At 33.5% G+C, this 23,324-nt stretch overlaps 1 protein-coding gene across 1 annotated transcript in view; it reads right to left on the minus strand.

Annotated features, from left to right (window-relative positions):
* LOC106882097 (uncharacterized) overlaps positions 1-5,766 on the minus strand; it is a 6,046-nt gene extending 280 nt beyond the window's left edge. The window contains exons 1-2 of the mRNA XM_089351081.1: positions 5,643-5,766; positions 469-3,395 (exon numbers count right to left, since the gene is read on the minus strand). Of these exons, the coding sequence (XP_089207207.1) occupies positions 469-3,395; positions 5,643-5,700 (2,985 nt within the window). The 5' untranslated portion in view covers positions 5,701-5,766. The remainder of the gene's footprint in view (positions 1-468; positions 3,396-5,642) is intronic.
* Positions 5,767-23,324: the final 17,558 nt, after the last annotated feature.

Raw genomic sequence — 23,324 nt, forward strand, 5'->3', positions numbered from 1 at the left:
CTTCACTCACGAACTAGATTCTGAGACGTGAGATGATATATAGTAAAATTTACAATTCTGTATTGCAACGGTTCTTACAATGTTGAAATGTGAAAGCTACTCTATTGATTTCACAAGAGTAACAATAAAGTTAATTTAGACATTGAAAGTTAATAATTTTCATATGGATAATCAAATACATGCAGATATACAACATCTCATGTTTAGAATGAAGAGAACATTAGCTTTCTTCAAGATAATGGTAGAATCAATGAAATTGAACAACTTCAAATAAAGATGGAAATCGAATCGATGATACAATTCTGTTTGTAGTACGATGTAGTAGAATGTAGTACAGTGACAGCATTCCAATGTTTATGCTAATCATTATTTAATTCTTTGTTGTTTTCTCTGTTTACAATGATTAACTATATAATGATGAGTCACGTTATATTCGGGAGATCAAGACTAATGGAAAACTTTACTAACCTGTTTATAACAATCGTATTTGGTACACTTGACATTTCCATTTGAACATCGACAAACATTGCATCTATCTTGAGTCATAAATGTTTGTCCCTGTTTGTAAGTTTTTCCGTAATATTGGCACGTGGTTGGGGGACAGTACATTTTAGTACAGGATACTCGACCAAACTGTCCGCATGTACAGGTGTTGCAGTCATCTTTAAATATCTGGCCAGCGGAATAAGTATTTCCTTTGTGTATACAGGGTTTCGTACATGGTTTCTGTTCACAAACCACTCTTCCTCCAGAAGTGCACTGACATTTGTTGCAATCATTATACCATATAGAACCAATGTCGTAACGCTTACCTTTGTAATTGCAGTTACATGGACTTGTTGTGCAACCAATGGTACCATCATCTTTGCATGTGCACGTATTGCAGTCTTTTCTAAATGTAGCACTTATTTGGTAGGTGTTTCCATTGTAAATACAGTTACAAGGGTTATTTGTACAGCTTACTCTACCATTCACTTCACACGTACATGTATTACAACCCTGTCTAAATTTTTGACCTACATTGTAAATCTGGTTGTTGTAAGTACATTTGCAAACTTTGGTTGGACATTGAACATATCCAGTTGATAAACATTGGCATTGGTTACAATCTTCATAAAATTTCTGACCAATTCTATAAGTTTGTCCTTTGTGGGTACATCGACACGTTTTATATGTGCACTCAACTTGACCGTTAATTTGACATGTACAAGTATTGCAGTCATCGTTGAATTGTGCTCCGAAATTATAAACTCTGGTTTTGTAAGTACAGGTACATGGGTTTGTCGTGCAGTCTACACTTCCATCGGCTTTGCATGTGCATGTATTACAGTCTTTTCTAAATGTATCACTTATTTGGTAGGTGTTTCCATTGTAAATACAGTTACATGGCTTATTTGTACAGCTTACTCTACCGTTCACTTCGCACGTACATGTATTACAACCCTGTCTAAATGTTTGACCTACATTATAAATCTGGTTGTTGTAAGTACATTTGCAAACTTTGGTTGTACATTGAACGTACCCGGTTGCTAGACATTGACATTCGTTGCAATCTTCTGAAAATCTGTCACCAATTCTATAAGTTTGTCCTTTGTGTGTACATTGGCAGAGTTTGTTTGTGCACTCAACTTGTCCGTTATACTGACATTTACAAGTGTTGCAGTCATCCTTGAATTGTGCTCCGAAATTATAAACTCTGGTTTTGTAAGTACAGGTACATGGATTTGTCGTGCAGTCTACACTTCCATCGACTTTGCATGTGCATGTATTACAGTCTTTCCTAAATGTATCACTTATTTGGTAGGTGTTTCCATTGTAAATACAGTTACATGGCTTATTTGTACAGCTTACTCTACCGTTCACTTCGCACGTACATGTATTACAACCCTGTCTAAATGTTTGACCTACATTATAAATCTGGTTGTTGTAAGTACATTTGCAAACTTTGGTTGTACATTGAACGTACCCGGTTGCTAGACATTGACATTCGTTGCAATCTTCTGAAAATCTGTCACCAATTCTATAAGTTTGTCCTTTGTGTGTACATTGGCAGAGTTTGTTTGTGCACTCAACTTGTCCGTTATACTGACATTTACAAGTGTTGCAGTCATCCTTGAATTGTGCTCCGAAATTATAAACTCTGGTTTTGTAAGTACAGGTACATGGATTTGTCGTGCAGTCTACACTACCATCGGCTTTGCATGTGCACGTATTACAGTCTTTTGTAAATGTATTACCTATTTGGTATGTGTTTCCATTGTAAAGACAATTACAAGGGTTATTAGTACAGCTTACTCTACCATTCACTTCACACGTACATGTATTACAACCCTGTCTAAATTTTTGACCTACATTGTAAATCTGGTTGTTGTAAGTACATTTGCAAGCTTTGGTTGTACATTGAACATATCCAGTTGATAAACATTGGCATTGGTTACAATCTTCATGAAATCTCTGACCAATTTGATAAGTTTGTCCTTTGTGTGTACATCGACACGTTTTATATGTGCACTCAACTTGACCGTTAATTTGACATGTACAAGTATTGCAGTCATCGTTGAATTTCTGCCCAATATTATAAACCCTATGATTGTAAGTACAGGTACATGGATTTGTAGTGCAGTCTACACTACCATCAATTTTACATGTGCATGTATTGCAGCCGTTTGCAAATCTTTCGCCAATTCGGTAGGTATTTCCCTTATAGGTGCATTTACATGGCTTGTTAGAACACTGGACTGTACCACTAGACAAACATTGGCATTCGTCACATTCACCAAATCTTTGGCCAATATTATAGGTTCGTCCTTGATATGTACATTGACAGATTCTTGTTGTACAATCTACTTGACCGTTTATACAACGGCAAGTGTTGCAAGCATCAGCGAAAGTTTGACCCTCTTGATATTGTGAATTTTTGTAATAACAGCCACATTTATCGCTGTTACACTGCACTGTTCCTGTAGTTTGACAAGTGCAAGTCTTACAGCCATCATTGAAACTCGCTCCAACATTGTAGACTTTACCATTATACTGGCACTGACACGCATTATTAGTACACTGAGTATGGCCAGTAGAAAGACATTTACATCTATTACAGTTGTCTTGGAATTCTTCACCTTCTCGGTATACCTTTCCCTTGTAAGTACATTGTTTAGTGCAGTCATTGTTGCTACAGTGTACCTGACCACCGTGTTTGCATTCACATGTATTACAGTCTTGCTGGAATTTATCTCCTACTCTGTAACGTCTACCTTGATAGATACAAGTAGATCCCTGTCCATAATCACAACGTAAGTTTGTACAGATTGCTTTGCCATATTCACCACATACACACGTGTTGCAGTCGATCTTGAATATTCCTCTACGCCTGATTCCATTATGTGAACATTCGTCTGTAAAGAAGAACATCAATTAATAATTATTTCATTTAACTACAGCAGAGTTATCTACTGAAAATGAATATGCATATTCCAAAATAATTGATCATATACATACACACACACACACACACACACACACACACATAATATACATGAATAAACACATACATATAACATATGCATATACATGTATGTACTTGAATATGCATGTACACACACACACATATATATATATATATATATATATATATATATATATATATATAATACAAAGAATATATATACATGTATACACACATATATGTACATACTTACATCTACATGTGTATATACATGCATATCAGGGTACAGGACGTTAGAACAATAAACTACAGACAACGGAACGAACACATAGGAAAACGGAAAGCCCCTTGGAATATCCCTTCATCAGCTGTCTCTATTCTATCTAGACGTTTCGAAGACCAGATATATATATATATATATATATATATATATATATATATATATATATATATATATACACATATATATATGTCGAAGAGGATTTGAAAATGCTGAGGTCTTTTTAAGATGCTTATTGACTTGACTGGTTTCACTTAAAAAAAAAATCTTTTCAAAAGTTAAGTGCAAGTCTTTGTGTAGCCTTTGTGGTGTTGAAATTTAGTCTACATAGATGTATTGAAATACAATGATAGAGTCTTTGACAATGATAAGAAAATGTTAAAAAATAGAATATTTGACAAAAATAAGAAAATGTTAAGAGAGGCTTTCTGTTTAAAGAGTTTACGTAAAAGTGTTGAAAATCGGCAGTAAAATAAGTTCATAATTGTTTATAAGTTCATAAGAAATCATAATTGCTTATAAGTTCATAAGAAATCAGAGCATATATACAGAAAGATTTTATAGACAGTATTTGATAGGAGAAAGCGCGTATTGCTTTGTCAAAAGTTCATCAGAAATCATAATTGCTTATAAGTTCGAAGAAATCATAATTATCTATAAGGACTTTAGTGAAATGATCACAATATGCCCATTCCTCAGTAAAAACAGACACACACACACATACGCAAAGAAAAACATACACATATACACACGCAATACAATTCCAACAATCACAACAAACATTCACAGACACACACATACACACACATATTCACAAGCACATAGACGCACACAACAACACACACCACCCTGGAAAATACAAGCCACACTCACTCACCCACACACATATATACTATTATTATTATCATTATTATTATTATTATAATTATTATTATTATTATCATTATTATTATTATTATTATTATTATTATTATTATTATTATTATTATTATTATTATTATTATTATCATTATTATTAGTATTATTAAAACTGGAAAACGTCAGAAAAATATCACAAAGAATCTGCTACTCAATGTTTCATGTACACGTTCGTCGTATAGTTTACATTGAGAATTTGAGAATGTAGATTCTCAATCTAAACTGTCCAGCGACCGAGAACGTGAAACTCTGAGTAGCGGGTTTTTGAGGAGTTTTTGCAGCTTTACTAATACTAAAGCATATTACTCTACCTCCGGTATTCCAGTACTATTTTTCCCACCTTGTTTCACACTTAGCTGTTTACTTTGGTATATATATGTGTGTGTGTCTGCGTGCGCGCGCAGGCTCGTAGTGACCCAGTAGTTGTGACAGCGAACTCGTGATTGTAGGATCGCGGTTTCGATTCCCAAACCAGGCGTTGTAAAAGTTTGTTGAGCGAAAACACCTAAGGCTCCCCGACGCTCCGGCAGGAGACGGGCTGACGAACCCTGCTGTACTCTTTCACCACAACTGTCTCTCATTCTTTCTTCCTGTTTTTTTTTTACCTGTATTTCAAAGGGTCAGCCTTGTCATACTCTGTGTGACGAGGAATCTCCCCGAGAACTATTTTAAAGGCACACGTGTCTGTGGAGTGATCAGCCACTTGCACGTTAATTTCACGAGCAGGCTGTTATGTTGATCGGATCAGCTGGAACGCTCGTCGTCGTAACCGACGGAGTTCCACGATATATATATATATATGTATATATATATATATATATATATATATATATATATATATATATATATATATATATATATATACACACACACACAGAATGAGATATCGTATTGGCGATTTTAAGTAAATTGCATTAATCCAACTGTTGATAAATTTAACAAAATAACTAACTAGAAAGTACCATAAATGAACAATGTAGATCAGTATAATTTACTTACAGTTGTAGCTGTTCACACATGAAAGAGCTATTATCACTAGTAACAACTGGTACAGCATGACGGACAGTTTCTTTCAGCTTCCTGGAGTTTGGTGACAGTTGTTTTCCGAAACAAGGACAAGTATGACAAACGTCTCAGAAAAACTCTTTTTATAATGCTTAATAAACGTGATCAATTGCATGAATAAAATAAAAACAACAAATGATTTAGCTGAATAATTCCCATCAATTCAATATTTAAAATTAACATATCTATCCACCACCCAAATGATCTATTATAAAATGGGTGGATCTTTTCCCTTGTCATTATGTTTTGCAAATTCATTCAATAATAAATTATGTTAAACTCACGTGTTACTTAATGTGTTCACAAACAGTTAAGCAGTTATAAATTAATTATTGAAGTATACAATACACTTATACAAGGATAGGCAAATAACTCTCTTCCAGTTTTCATACAATTCCTGAGAAAATTTGTTTCGAACACTGCCGGACATTAAAACCTCACGCCCAATTCTAAAAGAATAATTTAGTTTATGTACAAGTGTTTTTCCTCAAGTAAATCAAAGACAACAATTTCATTTTTAAAGAATGTTGTTCTTGTTTAACAGTTTTTTAACTCAACACTTTTATATCAGCTTTAATTGTGCCTAACACCATCTTCTGAAACAGAATTCTAGGATATATTTTCTTTCAGACATTTTTTACATTGTCTTCATGAATTGTACCATATACTCTTGTTTCAATCTCTACACTCTTCCCTATCAGTTTGTAGGTAATCATTTCTTTTTTGTTTAGACTACGTGACTACACAGAAATAGATTCACAAATTATTCCAATTATTTGCAGCTTGTTTAGAATACCTTCTGTTTTCAATAATTACATTTTTTTTTCTATGAACACACTGAACCAGGGTTCAATCATTAGTTTTCTCCTGTACTGGGATTATTCACTAAAACTATTCTCTCTTAAATATAATTCAACTCTTCTGGATTTTTTCTTTTACGATCTATCCAGACAACTTTACATAGAGTATAGATCATAACTAACATTTCCTCAGGAACTAACATATATTCAATATACCTAACATTTCTTCAATATCCATTGGATGTCTCTGTGTGGGAACAGTATCTCCGAAATTGTTCATCATTTACTTCAGTGTCTTCCCTGACATTAGTGATGGTCTTTTGTAGACCTTATCGTTAATATGATATTGATATACTTCTATATATACTGTTTACAATAGTTATGTATTGTAAATAACTGAAGATGTAGTTAACGTGTAAAACTCATAGGGTAGTTGTTTACATTATTGACCTGTTGTCCCTTTGAGCAAGGTGAAGAGCATTTTGTATATCGTCTTGTGTCTTCCTCTGTCTTTTCATTTGCTATGCCTACAAAAGTTGGTGATCGTGCACATCCATGCCTTCATGTCCCACACACAACTTTGCATGTTATTCAGCATAAACATTTTGATATCAGTTGGTGTAGATATCAATTATCTTTTCTCTTTGGTTTCTCTAGATTCTTCCATCGTTCAGTTCTTCGACAGTAATCTAATGCCTAAGTCATTTTAGTTTCCATTCTCCCTACTGAAGTCAGCCATTTGCCCCTTTCTTTTATTAAGACAACGTATATGCATACGTATATGTGTATGTATGTATGTGTGTGTGCATGTGTGAGTGTGTGTGTATACATATATAGCGTCGTCGGACTAAATTTATCGAATTTTCCATGTGTCCTTATCTTCAGGAACAACTCAAAAATATAGGTAATCAGTGAATGGAAATGCAAAGCTTAAAGAGTAAAATTTTCGTTGTGAAAAATTTAGCTGACTTGGAGGACAATATATACGAGACATATATATGTGTGCGAGTGTTCCTGACAGTTTTTCTTTTATATTTTCTACGGATTGCTTCAAGCTCACTTTCTTTATACACATTAATCATTGGATCTTACATTTATAGCTTTAGTTAAGCTTTACACAGATGAAATCGACGGGGAACCAGAATGTGTGGGTGAAAGATTTATTTTGTTACATTTAATTAAACACATGAAGGTGAGAGCCGTCGGTGAACTTGTGCTTCGGAGAAGACTCGCCTACCCGGAAGTCGACTTCACTACCGACCAGCTAACTAGCTAACCCGCAGCGAAGTTCCTATTTTACATTCGCCCGTCATAAGCCCTTGGGCAGTGCCCTACACACACACACACACACACACACACACACACACACTCACACACACACACACATATATATATGTGAAAATGTTTCGTTAACATTGGATGGCTCCAAAACATCGATTTCTAATATTCTTCATATTCTGCTTGTAGCTTACTGGCATAAGTTTGCGAATATGAAAATGATACTTGTATATGGTGTGTTATGAGAATTTATGGAAAGGAATTCCATAGAACACAACTAATTTGTTAAAAAAGAAGAGAAGATGAATTTTAATTCTTTCAAATTGTAACATATTCTCTTCTCTTTTATTTAACAAATTTATTGAGTTTTATGGGATGCCTTTCCATAAATTCTCATAACACACTATATACAAGTATTATATATATAAAAAGTAAAAAGCAAAAGAATCAAAAGGAAGCGTAAGTACGGTTAGCCAGCTTTTTAATTGCTACAAATGTTTCGATACATACAGATCCTCGTATATACAGGATTTAAAATTAAGTTCAAATTAAAATTATGTAACGAATTACCTGTACAAGAAGATCTATATATATCGCCTCAGGCGATACTCAGTTGCTGTCTCTTATACATTATTAACAGAACACATCTCAACTATATATATATATATATACATATATATACATATATATATATATATATATATATATATATATATATATATATATATATATATATATATATATATATATATATATATATATATATATATATATATATATATATATATATATATATATATATACATATATATATATATATATATATGATAAATAAATTCAAAAGTGGATAAAACTCTTTTACAAGAATTTTATTAAGAAGCCAGTGTGTAAAAAATTCATAAGGGAAATTTCTATTCCCAAGAATATAATTATTCGTTTATATTTATATAAAGGGCATTATTACAGAAAAATAATAACGCCACACAGTGGACTTCTCAAAATAACCTGTAAAAGAGTTTTATCCCCTTTTGAATATATTTATATCAAATATATACACGGAATATATTCAATGTTGAATTTTTTATTCCTGTCTCCACATGGGTACCCAAAAACAACCCGGAAGTATTTCCCGCTTCTTTGATGAAGATATATACAGATAAACTTCATTTCCTTTACTCTGTCGGATACGTAGTGTGTTCGTTTTTGGTGAGGTGAGAATTCTGTTTATTTGTATATATTTTGGGACAATACTGTGCTGATGAACGAAATCTAGATTCATTCTAGTAATCGCGAAATCGGTCGATACCCAGTTAAGTTTATTTAAAAGAAAGTTGGTCATCTTCTGTTGGTTGTTTCTCCTCGAATTAGGTACTAAATATGGTTATTTTGAGAAGTCCACTGTGTGGCGTTATTATTTTTCTGTAATAATGCCCTTTATATAAATATATATATATATATATATATATATATATATATATATATATATATATATATATATATATATATATATATATCATATATGTGTGTGTGTGTGTGTGTGTATATACATTATGTATGTATATATATACTTATATTTATGTACATACATACATACATACAGAGTACCTGATACGTTAGTAGCTGACACTGAGAGGCTTACAAAGGACTGGGAAATAATTTTGACACTAATAAAACACTTAATTTCTTTATGGATAACCGGAAGATTTATACTAAAAATGTTAACAATACCCCCCCCCCCCCCCACCCCCCACCCCCACAAAAAAAAAAACAAAGAGAAATCAAGAATATAACTGAGGTTAACATTTTCAACTAACAGAGAAATGTAATAGGACCATAATCAAATGTTCCGTCAAAATGATCAGATGTAAATATAAAAGAACGGATGTTGGTTTTGGAGTCAAACAAGTAAAAATTACATATCGTCATACAATTCAGCTGCCCTGTCGATGGGAATATCTTTCTGATAAATCAAAGAGAATGACAACTATTTCGAAAACTTCAGCTTCTATATCCAGATTATTAATTTAGATTTATGCAATTAATAATTGGTTCACTTGGTTTTGTGAATAAATGCCTAAGTAACAATCTGGAAATGCGAGGGTATTCAGAAAAAGAAATCAACCAGCTAATTCGCACATTACAAATATAATCGGTAAGTGAACCGTTAAAATTTACAAGACTTTCCACAAGTTTAGAACGTGAATTCAGTTTTCTTATCTACCCACAAAAATTGGAACTATATATCATTATTAGGAATCAGATCCTTCCTCACTAGTAGTTTTCAAGTAATTAAATGTTGACTATACACACACACGTACATGCACACTCACATACACACGCACATACATACATACACGCATACATACATACATACATACATACATACATGCATACATACATACATACATACATACGTGCATGCATTCAGACATACATACATACATACATACATACATATAAACATACATACATACACTCGAATCGTGGGAAGTTACTTATCGAAAATACGATGAATACTATCTTCAACTTTGAAGCCACAACTATCAGTTATGTTAAATAACTGGTTAATATTCAGATAAATAAACTCAGGGAGCCTTTGATTTAAGATTGTTGTGAGTTACCAATCAAACTTGAATTTACCATCAGAGGTATTACAAAAAGTATGGCCTGACGCATCAACAACAACACAACTGTGAAACAGAACGAAAACAACAGCTCAGCACTAAAGAGTTTCTTTGTAGTTATAAATATAGAAAAAAACCGTAACTACTAAACACATTTTTCATGGTGTCATGAATTGAATACTTATTTATTTAAATGTTATAAAGAGCGAATAAAAAAAACTCTTGGATATATGAATAGATTCAAATCATACAGGGATGATCTGCATCCAGATGTAAATCATATGTTTGCAAAACAATTACGTCAACAAGCAAAAATTTATGGAACATAGGAAGAAAGTTAGGGAATGTAACTTTATTAAAAAAGATCTTAAATGAACCTTCTCCCAATCAGTATAAACAAAAACGTGAACAATGTTAGAATAATACGCGGTTCCACAGTTAGCGACAATCCAACAAATACTATACTGTCTGCTAAACAAGCCACATTACACACTAAAATAACTGACCACTGTTCCTCTACTACGATTATGGTAAATAGCAGGTACAACGGCAACGTTCATTGTAATAGTAATCAGGGTGATATATTGGGGAAATATGCCCGTAGTAAAATTCTGGAATGAAGAGATAGAGTTCAACAGAAATGGTGTGTGGCTGGAAGAAATTCGGAGTAGTTATTGACCTTGCATTGCACCTAGGACATTTAACATTGACGGTGATACACTTCTGACTATAATCCAGTAACTTCAGGATGGAAAAACACCTGGAAGATACTTGATTTTGGATACTGGTACGAGAAGCTAACGTTCTACTGACCATATCTTATAAACCGATACCAGAAAGCTTTCAGTGGAATAGTAGCATACCACACTGCTTAGATCTGGCAGAAACAAAACTGATCCCGAAAAGCAGAACCACCCACAAAGTAAAAAGCTAGCGACCAATAGCATGCCAGGATTTAATGTATAGAATATATACATCATGTTTAAACCTCCTTCTCCAAGAATATTGTGAAAGTAATAACATCGTCAAAGAAGAACAAGTAGCTGGGATGAACGGAGTCTAGGGATATGCCAACCAATTGTTGATAAACAAAACTGTAATGTCCGAGGTTGGGAGCATAGAAGGGACGTAGTTTCAATGTGCCTAGACTACGAGAAAACCTTTGACTCTGTCTCCCACTCATGAATGCTACAAGCCCTTCGACTTGCTAAAGTTAAGGTGAACACAGTCAAAACCATAGCTGCCCTCACTTCATCGTGGGTCACCAACTTGAAGTTAAATAAAAGGAGATCTTGTAGTATCACTAATAGAATACAGTATCGTAGAAGTACTGTATGCTAGGGGACAGCCTCTCTGTGATGCTATTTACGCTAAACCCCTTGTCATTCATGTTAAGGAAGTTTCTTCGTGGATAACTTGAAATTGAAGGTCAAGTATATAGATGAGATGAAAAAGAGCCTTGACGTGGTTACAACATTCTCAAAGGATATAGGTTTGTTGCTATATGGTTGTGAAAAGAAAGAAAACTGTAAACCAGTCTAGCAACATCTCCATCAATGGCTTAAATGTTTCCCCTATATCTAATGAGGAATGTCACAGGTATCTAGGGGAGGATGAAAACATATTTTATGATGGCACATGCAACAAGGCACGTTTCACTAAAGAATATTGCAAACAAATACAGAAAATGTGGACCTCAGAACTTTCTGCAATAACCAGAGTGTATTAACCAGAACACATAATTTCCACGTCAACAGCGACATAGACTGTTTCTATCCGAAATGGAAACAAGGAAGCTGAGGCTTACCTTCGATCCCAAATGCCTTTGAATGTCGTATCATATCCTTTCGGCAACGTCTTTTAACCACCAATTGTCGAAGTGCGTCCCTTCAACAAGTGTGCTTGCATGAAGCTGAAATACTGAATAATGTCATACGTATATGCATTACGTACATATATATATATATATATATATATATATATATATATATATATATATATATATATATATATATATATATATATATATACATATATAGTCAATTCAAACATGAACACGCAAGAAAAAAACGAAAAAACAACAACGCGAGGGCGTGGAATAAGTACAGTGTTATTGGACACTCTGGAAAGGGAAGAAAAGAAAGAGGATTTCACGTTTCGAGAGCTCTTCATCAGAAATTGATGCATACATACTTATATATATGAATGTGGCGTTTCTCTTCTATGTGTATTCTATACACTTTTGCATAGATTAGGTAATGATGATCACCGCTTGAAGTAGTTTACTACCCACGTTCATATATAGGTTTTCATTCGATCATGAAATTATTCTTGATGTATACAAAGTGACAGGCATTACTCCACCGATCTCTGTCCCCGAGAGAGATGTCTAAAGGAAGACAAGCAATCTTTCACTCATTGGAAGGGTATTAGCTCACCTCATTTCATATGTAATTTCATATGTTTTATGATTTGTCCTGCAAGCTGTCTAACGAAAACCACTTTCCTCACCAAGGATATGAATACATACATACATACATATATGCATGTGTCAAATATATATGTGCATGCATCTATGCATGCATCTTTAAGACACTTACCCAACTTCACCTGACAATTCAATAGTGTTGTTACACGCGAACACGTACAAACATATACACACACATACACTCATACTCACACACATGCACAAGCACACACACACACACACACACACACACACACACACACACACACACACACACACACACACACACACACAGAATCACTCACACATCAACACCTCACAACACCTGCTAACCTATAGGCCTATGCTTTTGCCCTTGGAAATTTCTACACACATACACGGAACTCACAAAACCAGATACACCACTCTTCAAGCATGCAATCTCCTTTCTCTGATACATTTTCAAACTTGCAAATAAACACTCCCACGTCCTTCCTTCTTAACTCCCGCTATAAAACAGTTTTCTCTTTCGACACCTTCACGTGTGTTTTTCCTCTTCGCTTTTATAAATTTATAATTGAAATACTATACTGAAGACGGAAATAACTGAATAAAAATATTTTACATCTCTCTAATCCAGAAACACGTATATAGTTGATGAAAGCCGGGTGGATTCGTTATTTTTTCTCTTTGCCTGCGTGAGTTGAGAGTATTGCCTTCTGGGAGATATCTTATGGTAGTGGAATAGTATTTAACTGCTATTTCTAAATTTCGGTATGTGGTGAAGCAATTTTTGCTGAACCCTAATTGTAATTATGCTTATAATTAAAGAAATCTTTTGTATAAGGCTACCGATAATGGTTCTTTTAACATACCGAACTACTTGGTAAAATTATTAATTAGTAATTGATTAATTAATTTTAGCCTTTATTATATATATATATATATATATATATATATATATATATATATATATAATATAGATTTAATCAAAAGATTAAATGTGGTACTTAAAATGTTTGAGGCACCAGAATTCGGTAGGGTAAAAACCAAAAACAAAATCAAGAGATTAGGTGAATAAAATTTTTTACGATAATTAAATTGTTATTATTGGTATCATTATTTAAGATAATTAGATTATAATTATTGGTACCATTATCATTATTGTTACTATCACATTTAATAGATTTGCTAGGATTAAGGAAAGAAATTTTTTGGTCATAGCCCGCTCTATATAAAGCTTCATTGTAGTAATGAGAATTAGAGTTAAAGATGTTATGGTTTGAGGACAGTTTAGTTAATCTATCGGAAATGTTTTTTACAATAGATTTTAAAATATTGGGGGGGGGGGGTGATTAGATGATCTATTAACATACTTAGTGACTTCATTTTCCTTGGTAAGAAAAGACCTACTAATAATAATCTATCCTGCTTAAACAATAGGAATAAAAATGAAATACAACCTGATAAATGTCTACACAATCATATTAATACCAATAAAATACCTAAGTTAAGAAATTATAATAATGGCCATAAGAATAGGAAAAATACTTTACATAACAAGATAGATCCCAATAGGAAAACTACAAATGATTGTAGAAGCAATAATATAACCCCAAATACTTATGATAACCACAAACCCCTTTCATATTACAAATTTAGAAGAAAAAATTCTATATGGCTTGACATCCCTTACAACTACGCAGTATCTACGAACATCTATAAGAAATTTATGGATATCTTACAAAAAAATTTCGACCCTAACCATAGATATTATAAAATCTTCTCTCATACTCTACTCTCCCCAATATATGATCTATTATCAATAAGTTAAATAGAAAGAACATCGAACTAGCTAGGACCCTTGAAAATAAAAATTGTCTTATTATTGATAACAATACAAATAACTACCAAACTATTAATAACACCAACGCAACCAATAATCATGCACATGTTAATGAACATATTAATACTTCAACTGTTAACATAGTTGATGAGATAAATCTTCCTAGCTCAAACAATATCAATTGCATATCCAGTAATACAACCAGCAATATTGAAATAACCAATTTAGATACTTGTATCAATAATCAACATAGCAATATATATATAGCTAATAAGCCCCTTAATTGCAATTGTAGAATTAAAGCCCACTGCCCGGTATCTGGCCGTTGTTTAATCGGTAATGCGGACTATAAATGTACAGTAGCTACTCCAACTAATAATTACATTTATGTTGGTTGCACTATCAACCTTAAACAACGATTATACAATCATTTTACCTCATTTAGACTTAAACATAAAGCCAATAGCACATCATTATCTAATAAAATTTGGGAATTGAAGGAAAATGTTATCGATTTTAATCTTAAATGGGAAATCGTCAGGAGAGCATAACCTTATAGAAATAGTAGATATGGTTGTGGACTGTGCTCTATGGAAATTTATGAAATTTTTAAACTTAAGGATAATCCTAATCTAATCAACAATAGATCTGACCTTAGGGTTCTATGTGTACATTGTTACTCTCGCACCTTTAAATATTTTAAAAAGTAAATATTTCAAAAAGTAAATCTTGCTAATAATTTATTATTTTAATTCCTCTCATTTCCCTGACTACTTTATTTGAGTTATAACTTTTAAATATAAATTTAGAATACATTTTAACCTTTCCCAACTCACTGATAATATTCCTACTTTTCTCTAGGTAATTCTGAGTCTCTTCTACCATATTACTTTTTCGAAGACCTTAGCTTTAATTCTTTTAATTTACTCCTGTTGTTCTAACTTTATTCCTCCCCCTTTTTTCCTCCTCCTTCTTCCCCTCCTTTCTCTTTGTTCCGGTTTTGGCCATTAATATTATGGTTTTACATTAGATAATATCTCTCTTCTACTACCCCACATTAATGTATATCTTATTTTAACTATAAATGTTTGTCTTGTTCTAATTTAATTATTAATGTTCCCCTATGGTCTTAAATTTAGTACTTTAGTGTTTCGTTGTATTATTCTAAATATACTGAAGAATAGATATAATTCTTTAATACCGTGACCTAAATTCCCCTACCTTAAATTTTCTCTAACCATTCCTTAGGGTATTGTCCTTCATTTTTTTCCTCATGCTACCTTCCTCTAAATTGAAATTACTACTACCCCTCCAATTAGATTATATAGAAATTAAATTCTTCTTTGATTCACAAGACTGCTGAATAGCAGCTCAGTCATGATGATATTTTTTCTTCTCTTACTCTTGTTTTTTGCACACATCTACAAAATGCCTTTCTAAAATGAAATTCCATTATGCAGCTGAGGAGTACATTTTCATTGCACATTTTATGTAGTGTTCTCACTACATGAATAAATGAAGTTTGTACGAAACGTACGTACTGCTATAACCTATTGAATTTTTGTTGCTTTTCTTCAAATATATATATCAAATTTTGGGTAAAACCCCCACTTTTACCCGCTCCCATTGATTGCACCTAGTATAGCACTAGTGTAGCAATAATTAGGTACCCTCCCAGCAGTATACTGGATAGATACTATCCTTAGTGGGTTGTACCCCCAACCCCTAACTCTCTCACGCTATATATATATATATATATATATATATATATATATATATATACATTAAATGAATATCTTTCAAAAGAGGAAACTATTTATATGTGGCATATATTATATAGATTTGTACATATATAGGTCTATTGTTTTCACTATTCATATCGGAGGAAGCTGGCATGGACCTACGTTGGGAGGGGGAGTACCGCGGACTGACTGGCATTGGCAATCTTTGCACAAATGGTGAACACTACCAAGTATCTCGATGTGTTGTTTATTTTCCCACCCTTTGTTTATTGTATGTTAAAAAAGAATAGAATTAATAGGTAAACTTTATGTATTTGTAAATAAAACTGTAGAAATTCACGCAATTTTGGTATTTGCTGCCTATATATCTCATTCTATTATGTATGTAGAGATTTTAATTACTCCTTTCTGCAATGTGTCATTTTTATACATACATACATAGATATATAGAAAAAGTTTAATATATACTCAATATTCTATTAACGGGGTTCTATATTTAAGAGATGAGGAATTATGTACATTATTTACACTATTTACAATTGAGGATATTTGTCCTCATCTTGTTTGTTGCTTGTTGACAGAGAATACCACTGGAAAATATGAAAAGTAAAAGAAGCAGCATATATGCTAGGACACAACAACCTCCTAAGCAGACCGAGTGCAGATATGAACAGCAAATGGGAACCGGTATAAAGGAAGGATAGGAGAATATTAGATTTATAAGCCCTAAAATTCACTGAAAAACTGCACACTCCAAAACTGCGTAGTTGTTAAGATCGCAGGCTACTAACCCCAAGAATCCGAAATCGATTATTATAATAATAATAATACAATTATTACAATTAAACCTTGGGAGAGTCATTATGCCGGTAATAAACACACGCACTGGTTCAGTCCTTTATTAATTTATATAGTTTTTTGTTAAAATATTTCATTGCACTCTTGCAATCTCTTCAGTAACTTGTCTCTCCACTTCCATTTATTCAAAATAAATGGAAGTGGAGAGACAAGTTACTGAAGAGATTGCAAGAGTGCAATGAAATAATTTAACAAAAAACTATATAAATTAATAAAGGACTGAACCAGTGCGTGTGTTTATTACCGGCATAATGCCTCTCCCAAGGTTTAATTGTATTTCTTTCAACACACGTATCCACATCAAGAAACTTGCACACGAAATACAATTATCATTATTATTATTATTATTATTATTATTATTAATAATAATAATAATAATAATAATAATAATAATATTGTTATTATTATTAATAATAATTATTATTAATAATAATGATAAAAATAATAACAACATCGAAAAATACTTTAGGAATGTGAACCCAGGTTCGATATTTCCCCAAAACACCTGATGAAGGCTGGAGGGTATATCAGCCGAAACGTTTTGTTAACAACAAACAAGATGAGGACAAAAAACCGTCAATTGTAAATAATGTATTCTATTAATGGGTTTATGGAAATTCCACGGGTCCCGCTAGTAAATTTAATTATAATAAGGGTAAATACTGAGTAGCACCACATGCTAGAAGAAGACACCAAACGGCTCTAAAACTACCTTATTAATCACATAGTCACGGGCTGTTGTGATATGTCTATGTAATAAATAAGGTAGCTTTAGATCTATTTGGCGTCTTCTTCTAGCGTGTGGCGCTACATTGAAGTTCCGCTTACTATGATTATACACATACACACACACATATATATATATACAACTGCATTTTGAAGAACTGGAAAATTCCGCCTATACCTGATGATCTTCTTTATATTTCTCCAGCCTCATATTCCGAGGGCTAAGGAGGATAACTCCTGTACTTTTTTAGTTCTTATATTTTACTTTTAATCTTCCGTTTTTTAACCTTTCACGTTTTCTCTTTGCTTCCTTCTCAACTTTCCGCGTTTCTTCATTCCTTCAATTTTTAGTTGGTTATAACATGTGGTATTTTCCTCATGAATATGTCTGAGATATTTCTCAAGAAATGGAACTATCAGTAGCACATATAAACGAATATTGTGTCTATTAAATATATATATATTAATGATATGTTTATATAAGCTTAAAGCTTATGGCGATCACCGTGCAATGACTAAGGAAAATAGTTTAATAAAAGGGGGTTTAAGCCCTCGACAGGGAAAAATAATGAAGCATTTCCTCTCCGCATGGGAGTCGAAACCACATCCTTCTTCAAACGCGAGTAAAAGTATTACTTCTACACCAGTGAATCGGTCAACTCACTACGGTCACATTTAAGAACGGTAATAGTTCGTGTTTGTTTTTATGTAAACAAATTTCATGCTTTCGGTACGAATGATTTTTTTTTCTGTCGAGGGCTTACATGCCCCTTTTTTAGACTATTTTCCTTCGTAATCGCACGGTTATCGCCGTAAACTTTAAGCTTGTATAAAAATAGCATTATTATTATTTACAGGATTGTAAACTCGGCGTCGTATAAAAATTCATTCGCACCGAAAGCATATATATATATATATATATATATATATATATACATATTATTATATATATATATACATATTATTATGATTGACCGTTGACTGAACACTATTCAATTTTTTTTCTCCGTGTTTTTCTCCTTGTCTCCGTATTCTTTCTGTTGAAGAGCGTAGCTCGAAACGTCAAAGACTTTCCGTATTCCCGAGCGTCATACTAATATATCCTTTTGTTATTTATACCACCTGTCCTCGTCTGTTGTTATTATTTGTATATTCTCCCATATATATACATATGTACAGCTATATATACATAAAGGTATATATGTATATATATATATATATATGTATGTGTATATATATGTATGTATGCATGTGTGTATGTGTGTATGTATGCATGTATGTATCTATGTATGTGTGTGTACGTATATGAATATATATATGCATTATGCTTATGCGCACGCGTGTATGTGTGTATATATGTGTATGTGTGTATATGTGTATGTGTGTGAGTTGTGAATATTTAAAATTTCATGGATTGAAAGGGAAACAAAAAAAAAAAAGACAATACATCCTTGACATTGTTGACGAAAACCTTCTGTAGCTTAACGCTGTAAGGGGGTGAATCTTAACGTTTTGGATGTTAGACTTTCATCAGTAGAAAGAGGACAGCATAAGGGGGGTGCGGAAGAGGAAAGAGGAGTGATATTAAAAAAGTGAAGAGGAAAAACACACGTGAAGGTGTCGAAAGAGAAAACTGTTTTATAGCGAGAGATAAGAAGGAAGGAGGAGGGAGTGTTTATTTGCAAGTTTGGAAGTGTATCAGAGAAAGATTTCATGCTTGAAGAGTGGTGTATCTGGTTTTGTGAGTTCCGTGTATGTGTGTAGAAATTTCCAAGGGCAAAAGCATAGGCCTATAGGTTAGCAGGTGTTGTGAGGTGTTGATGTGTGAGTGATTCTGTGTGTGTGTGTGTGTGTGTGTGTGTGTGTGTGTGTGTGTGTGTGCTTGTGCATGTGTATGAGTATGAGTGCATGTGTGTGTATATGTTTGTACGTGTGCGCGTGTAACAACACTATTGAATTGTCAGATGAAGTTGGGTAAGTGTCTTAAGGATGCATGCATAGACGCATGCACATATATATATGACACATGCATATATGTATGTATGTATGTATTCATATGCTTGGTGAGGAAAGTGGTTTTCATTAGACAGCTTGCAGGACAAATCATAAAACATATGAAATAGCATATGAAATCAGGGGAGCTAATACCAATCCAATGAGTGAAAGATTGCTTTTCTTCCCTTAGACATCTCTCTCGGGGACAGAGATCGGTGGAGTAATGCCTGTCACTTTGTATACATCAAGAATAATTTCATAATGGAATGAAAACCTACATATGAACGTGGGTAGTAAACTACTTCAAGCGGTGATCATCATTACCTAATCTATGCAAAAGTGTATAGAATACACGTAGAAGAGAAACGCCACATTTGTGCTGCTTTATAGGAACTATTAATCGATGTCATTCTGTGAAATAGGGTATATAGGTACGAATATAGGTTTTATGTTACGGTCGGAGGCGAATACTGTATCTTATTTTTAATGTTTTTGATTGTAAGGTATAACAAATATTATTATTTCTTAAGTAAGAAGCTATGATGGTAAACTAGTCACTTATAAATATTTATCACCATGCATAACTCTTAATTCAGGCTGCGTAAATGTTATGATGAATTATACATACCAAGACGCTGAACGTGCGTTTAATGCGTGCATGTATGTTGAAGATATGGATTCGTATTCTTTTGACCGTTACATAAAAAATGACCCAGTTTCATAAATAGAGAAATAATTTTAACAAGTTAAGAGAACGTGAAATAAAAGAAAATAAATGTCTACATTAGTTTATTTATGTAGATTTGGCATTTACAGAACAATTGGAAAGTAAAGTAATTTTGTCGTAGAGAATTACGACTTAAAATTCACACTAATCTTTCATACTAACTACTAGAGTTCACAACAATTCAATCTTGTTGGAATTGAGTATTGAACATGGCATAAAGATTAGCCGATACTCAAAAGGGAGAGTGTCGTGGATTTGATTGACAATGAACGATCACTGAGAGTGAGTGTCGTGGATTTGATTGACAATGAACGATCACTGAGAGTGAGTGGCGTGGATTTGATTGACAATGAACGATCACTGAGAGTGAGTGGCGTGGATTGATTGACAATCAACGATCACTGAGAGTGAGTGTCGTGGATTTGATTGACAATCCAACGATCACTGGAGAGTTTCCCCAAAATCAGGGTTTTTATAACTGCTCATACACGAATTCTAGAACCGTACTTCATGAAAGATTTCTTCAATGAAAGTTCAGAATTCGTATATGGGCAGTAATTTTTAACCAATGAGAAATCAACAATTTCTCCTATTCTGGCAAACGAACCTATGTTCTCTCTTAAGAGTTTGCTACATAGGTATATATAACGAAGGTATACCTGCACCTATGCATGTAAGACTGTATCCATGTATGTATTCATATATATAAGTATGTATGCATCAATGTATATTTCTGATGAAGAGCTCTCGAAACGTGAAATCCTCATTCTTTTCTTTCCTTTCCAGAGTGTCCAATATCACTGTACTTTTTCCACGTCCTCGCGTTGTTGTTTTTTCGTGCTTTTTCTTGCGTGTTCATGTTTGAATTGACTATATATATATATATATATATATATATATATATATATATATATATATTTATTCAGTATTTCAGCTTCATGTAAGCAAACTTGTTGAAGGGAAGCACTTCGACACTTAGTGGTTAAAAGACGTTGCCGAAAGGATATGATACGACATTCAAAGGCATTTGGGATCGAAGGTAAGCCTCAGCTTCCTTGTTTCCGTTTCGGATAGAAACAGTCTATGTCGCTGTTGACGTGGAAATTATGTGTACTGGTTAGTAACCTCCGGGTTTTGCAGAAAGTTCTGGGGTCCACATTTTCTGTATTTGTTTGCAATATTCTTTAGTGAAACGTGCCTTGTTGCAGGTGCCATCATAAAATATGATTTCATCCTCCCCTAGATACCTGTGACATTTCTCATTAGATATAGGGGAAACAGTTAAGTTATTGATGGAGATGCTGCTAGACTGGTTTACAGTTTTGCTACTTTTCACAACTATATAGCAACAACCCTATATCCTTTGAGAATATTGTAACCACGTCAAGGCTCTTTTTCATCTCATCTATATACTTGACCTTCAATTTCAGGTTATCCACGAAGAAAGAGTGTGTAATTTTGGTGTTTCTGTTTCCTTGTGAAACATGGAGATACCCTTCAGACTTCCTTAACATGAATTACAATGGGTTTAGTGAAAACATAAATAGCATCACAGAGAAGCTGTCCCCAAGAATACAGTACCTCTGCGATACTGTATGCTATTAGTGATTCTACAAGCACTCCTTTTATTTAACTTCAAGATGGTGACACACAATGAAGTGAGGGCAGCTATGGTTTTGACTGTGTTCACCTTAACTTTAGCAAGTCGAAGGGCTTGTAGCATTCATGAGTGGGAGACAGAGTCAAAGGTTTTCTCGTAGTCTAGGCACATTGAAACTACGTCCCTTCTATGCTCCCAACCTCGGACATTACAGTTTTGTTTATCAACAATTGGTTGGCATATCCCTAGACTCCGTTCATCCCAGCTACTTGTTCTTCTTTGACGATGTTATTACTTTCACAATATTCTTGGAGAAGGAGGTTTAAACATGATGTATATATTCTATACATTAAATCCTGGCATGCTATTGGTCGCTAGCTTTTTACTTTGTGGGTGGTTCTGCTTTTCGGGATCAGTTTTGTTTCTGCCAGATCTAAGCAGTGTGGTATGCTACTATTCCACTGAAAGCTTTCTGGTATCGGTTTATAAGATATGGTCAGTAGAACGTTAGCTTCTCGTACCAGTATCCAAAATCAAGTATCTTCCAGGTGTTTTTCCATCCTGAAGTTACTGGATTATAGTCAAAAGTGTATCACCGTCAATGTTAAATGTCCTAGGTGCAATGCAAGGTCAATAACTACTCCGAATTTCTTCCAGCCACACACCATTTCTGTTGAACTCTATCTCTTCATTCCAGAATTTTACTATGGGCATATTTCCCCAATATACCACCCTGATTACTATTACAATAATCGTTGCCGTTCTACCTGCTATTTACCATAATCGTAGTAGAGGGAGAGTGGTCAGTTATTTTAGTGTGTAATGTGGCTTGTTTAGCAGACAGTATAGTATTTGTTGGATTGTCGCTAACTGTGGAACCACGTATTATTCTAACATTGTTCACGTTTTTGTTTATACTGATTGGGAGAAGGTTCATTTCAGATCTTTTTTAATAAAGTTACATTCCCTAACTT

The sequence above is a fragment of the Octopus bimaculoides genome, chromosome 4 (genome assembly GCF_046866305.1).
Source record: "Octopus bimaculoides isolate indiv1 chromosome 4, ASM4686630v1, whole genome shotgun sequence".
Classification (NCBI taxonomy): Eukaryota; Metazoa; Mollusca; class Cephalopoda; order Octopoda; family Octopodidae; genus Octopus; species Octopus bimaculoides.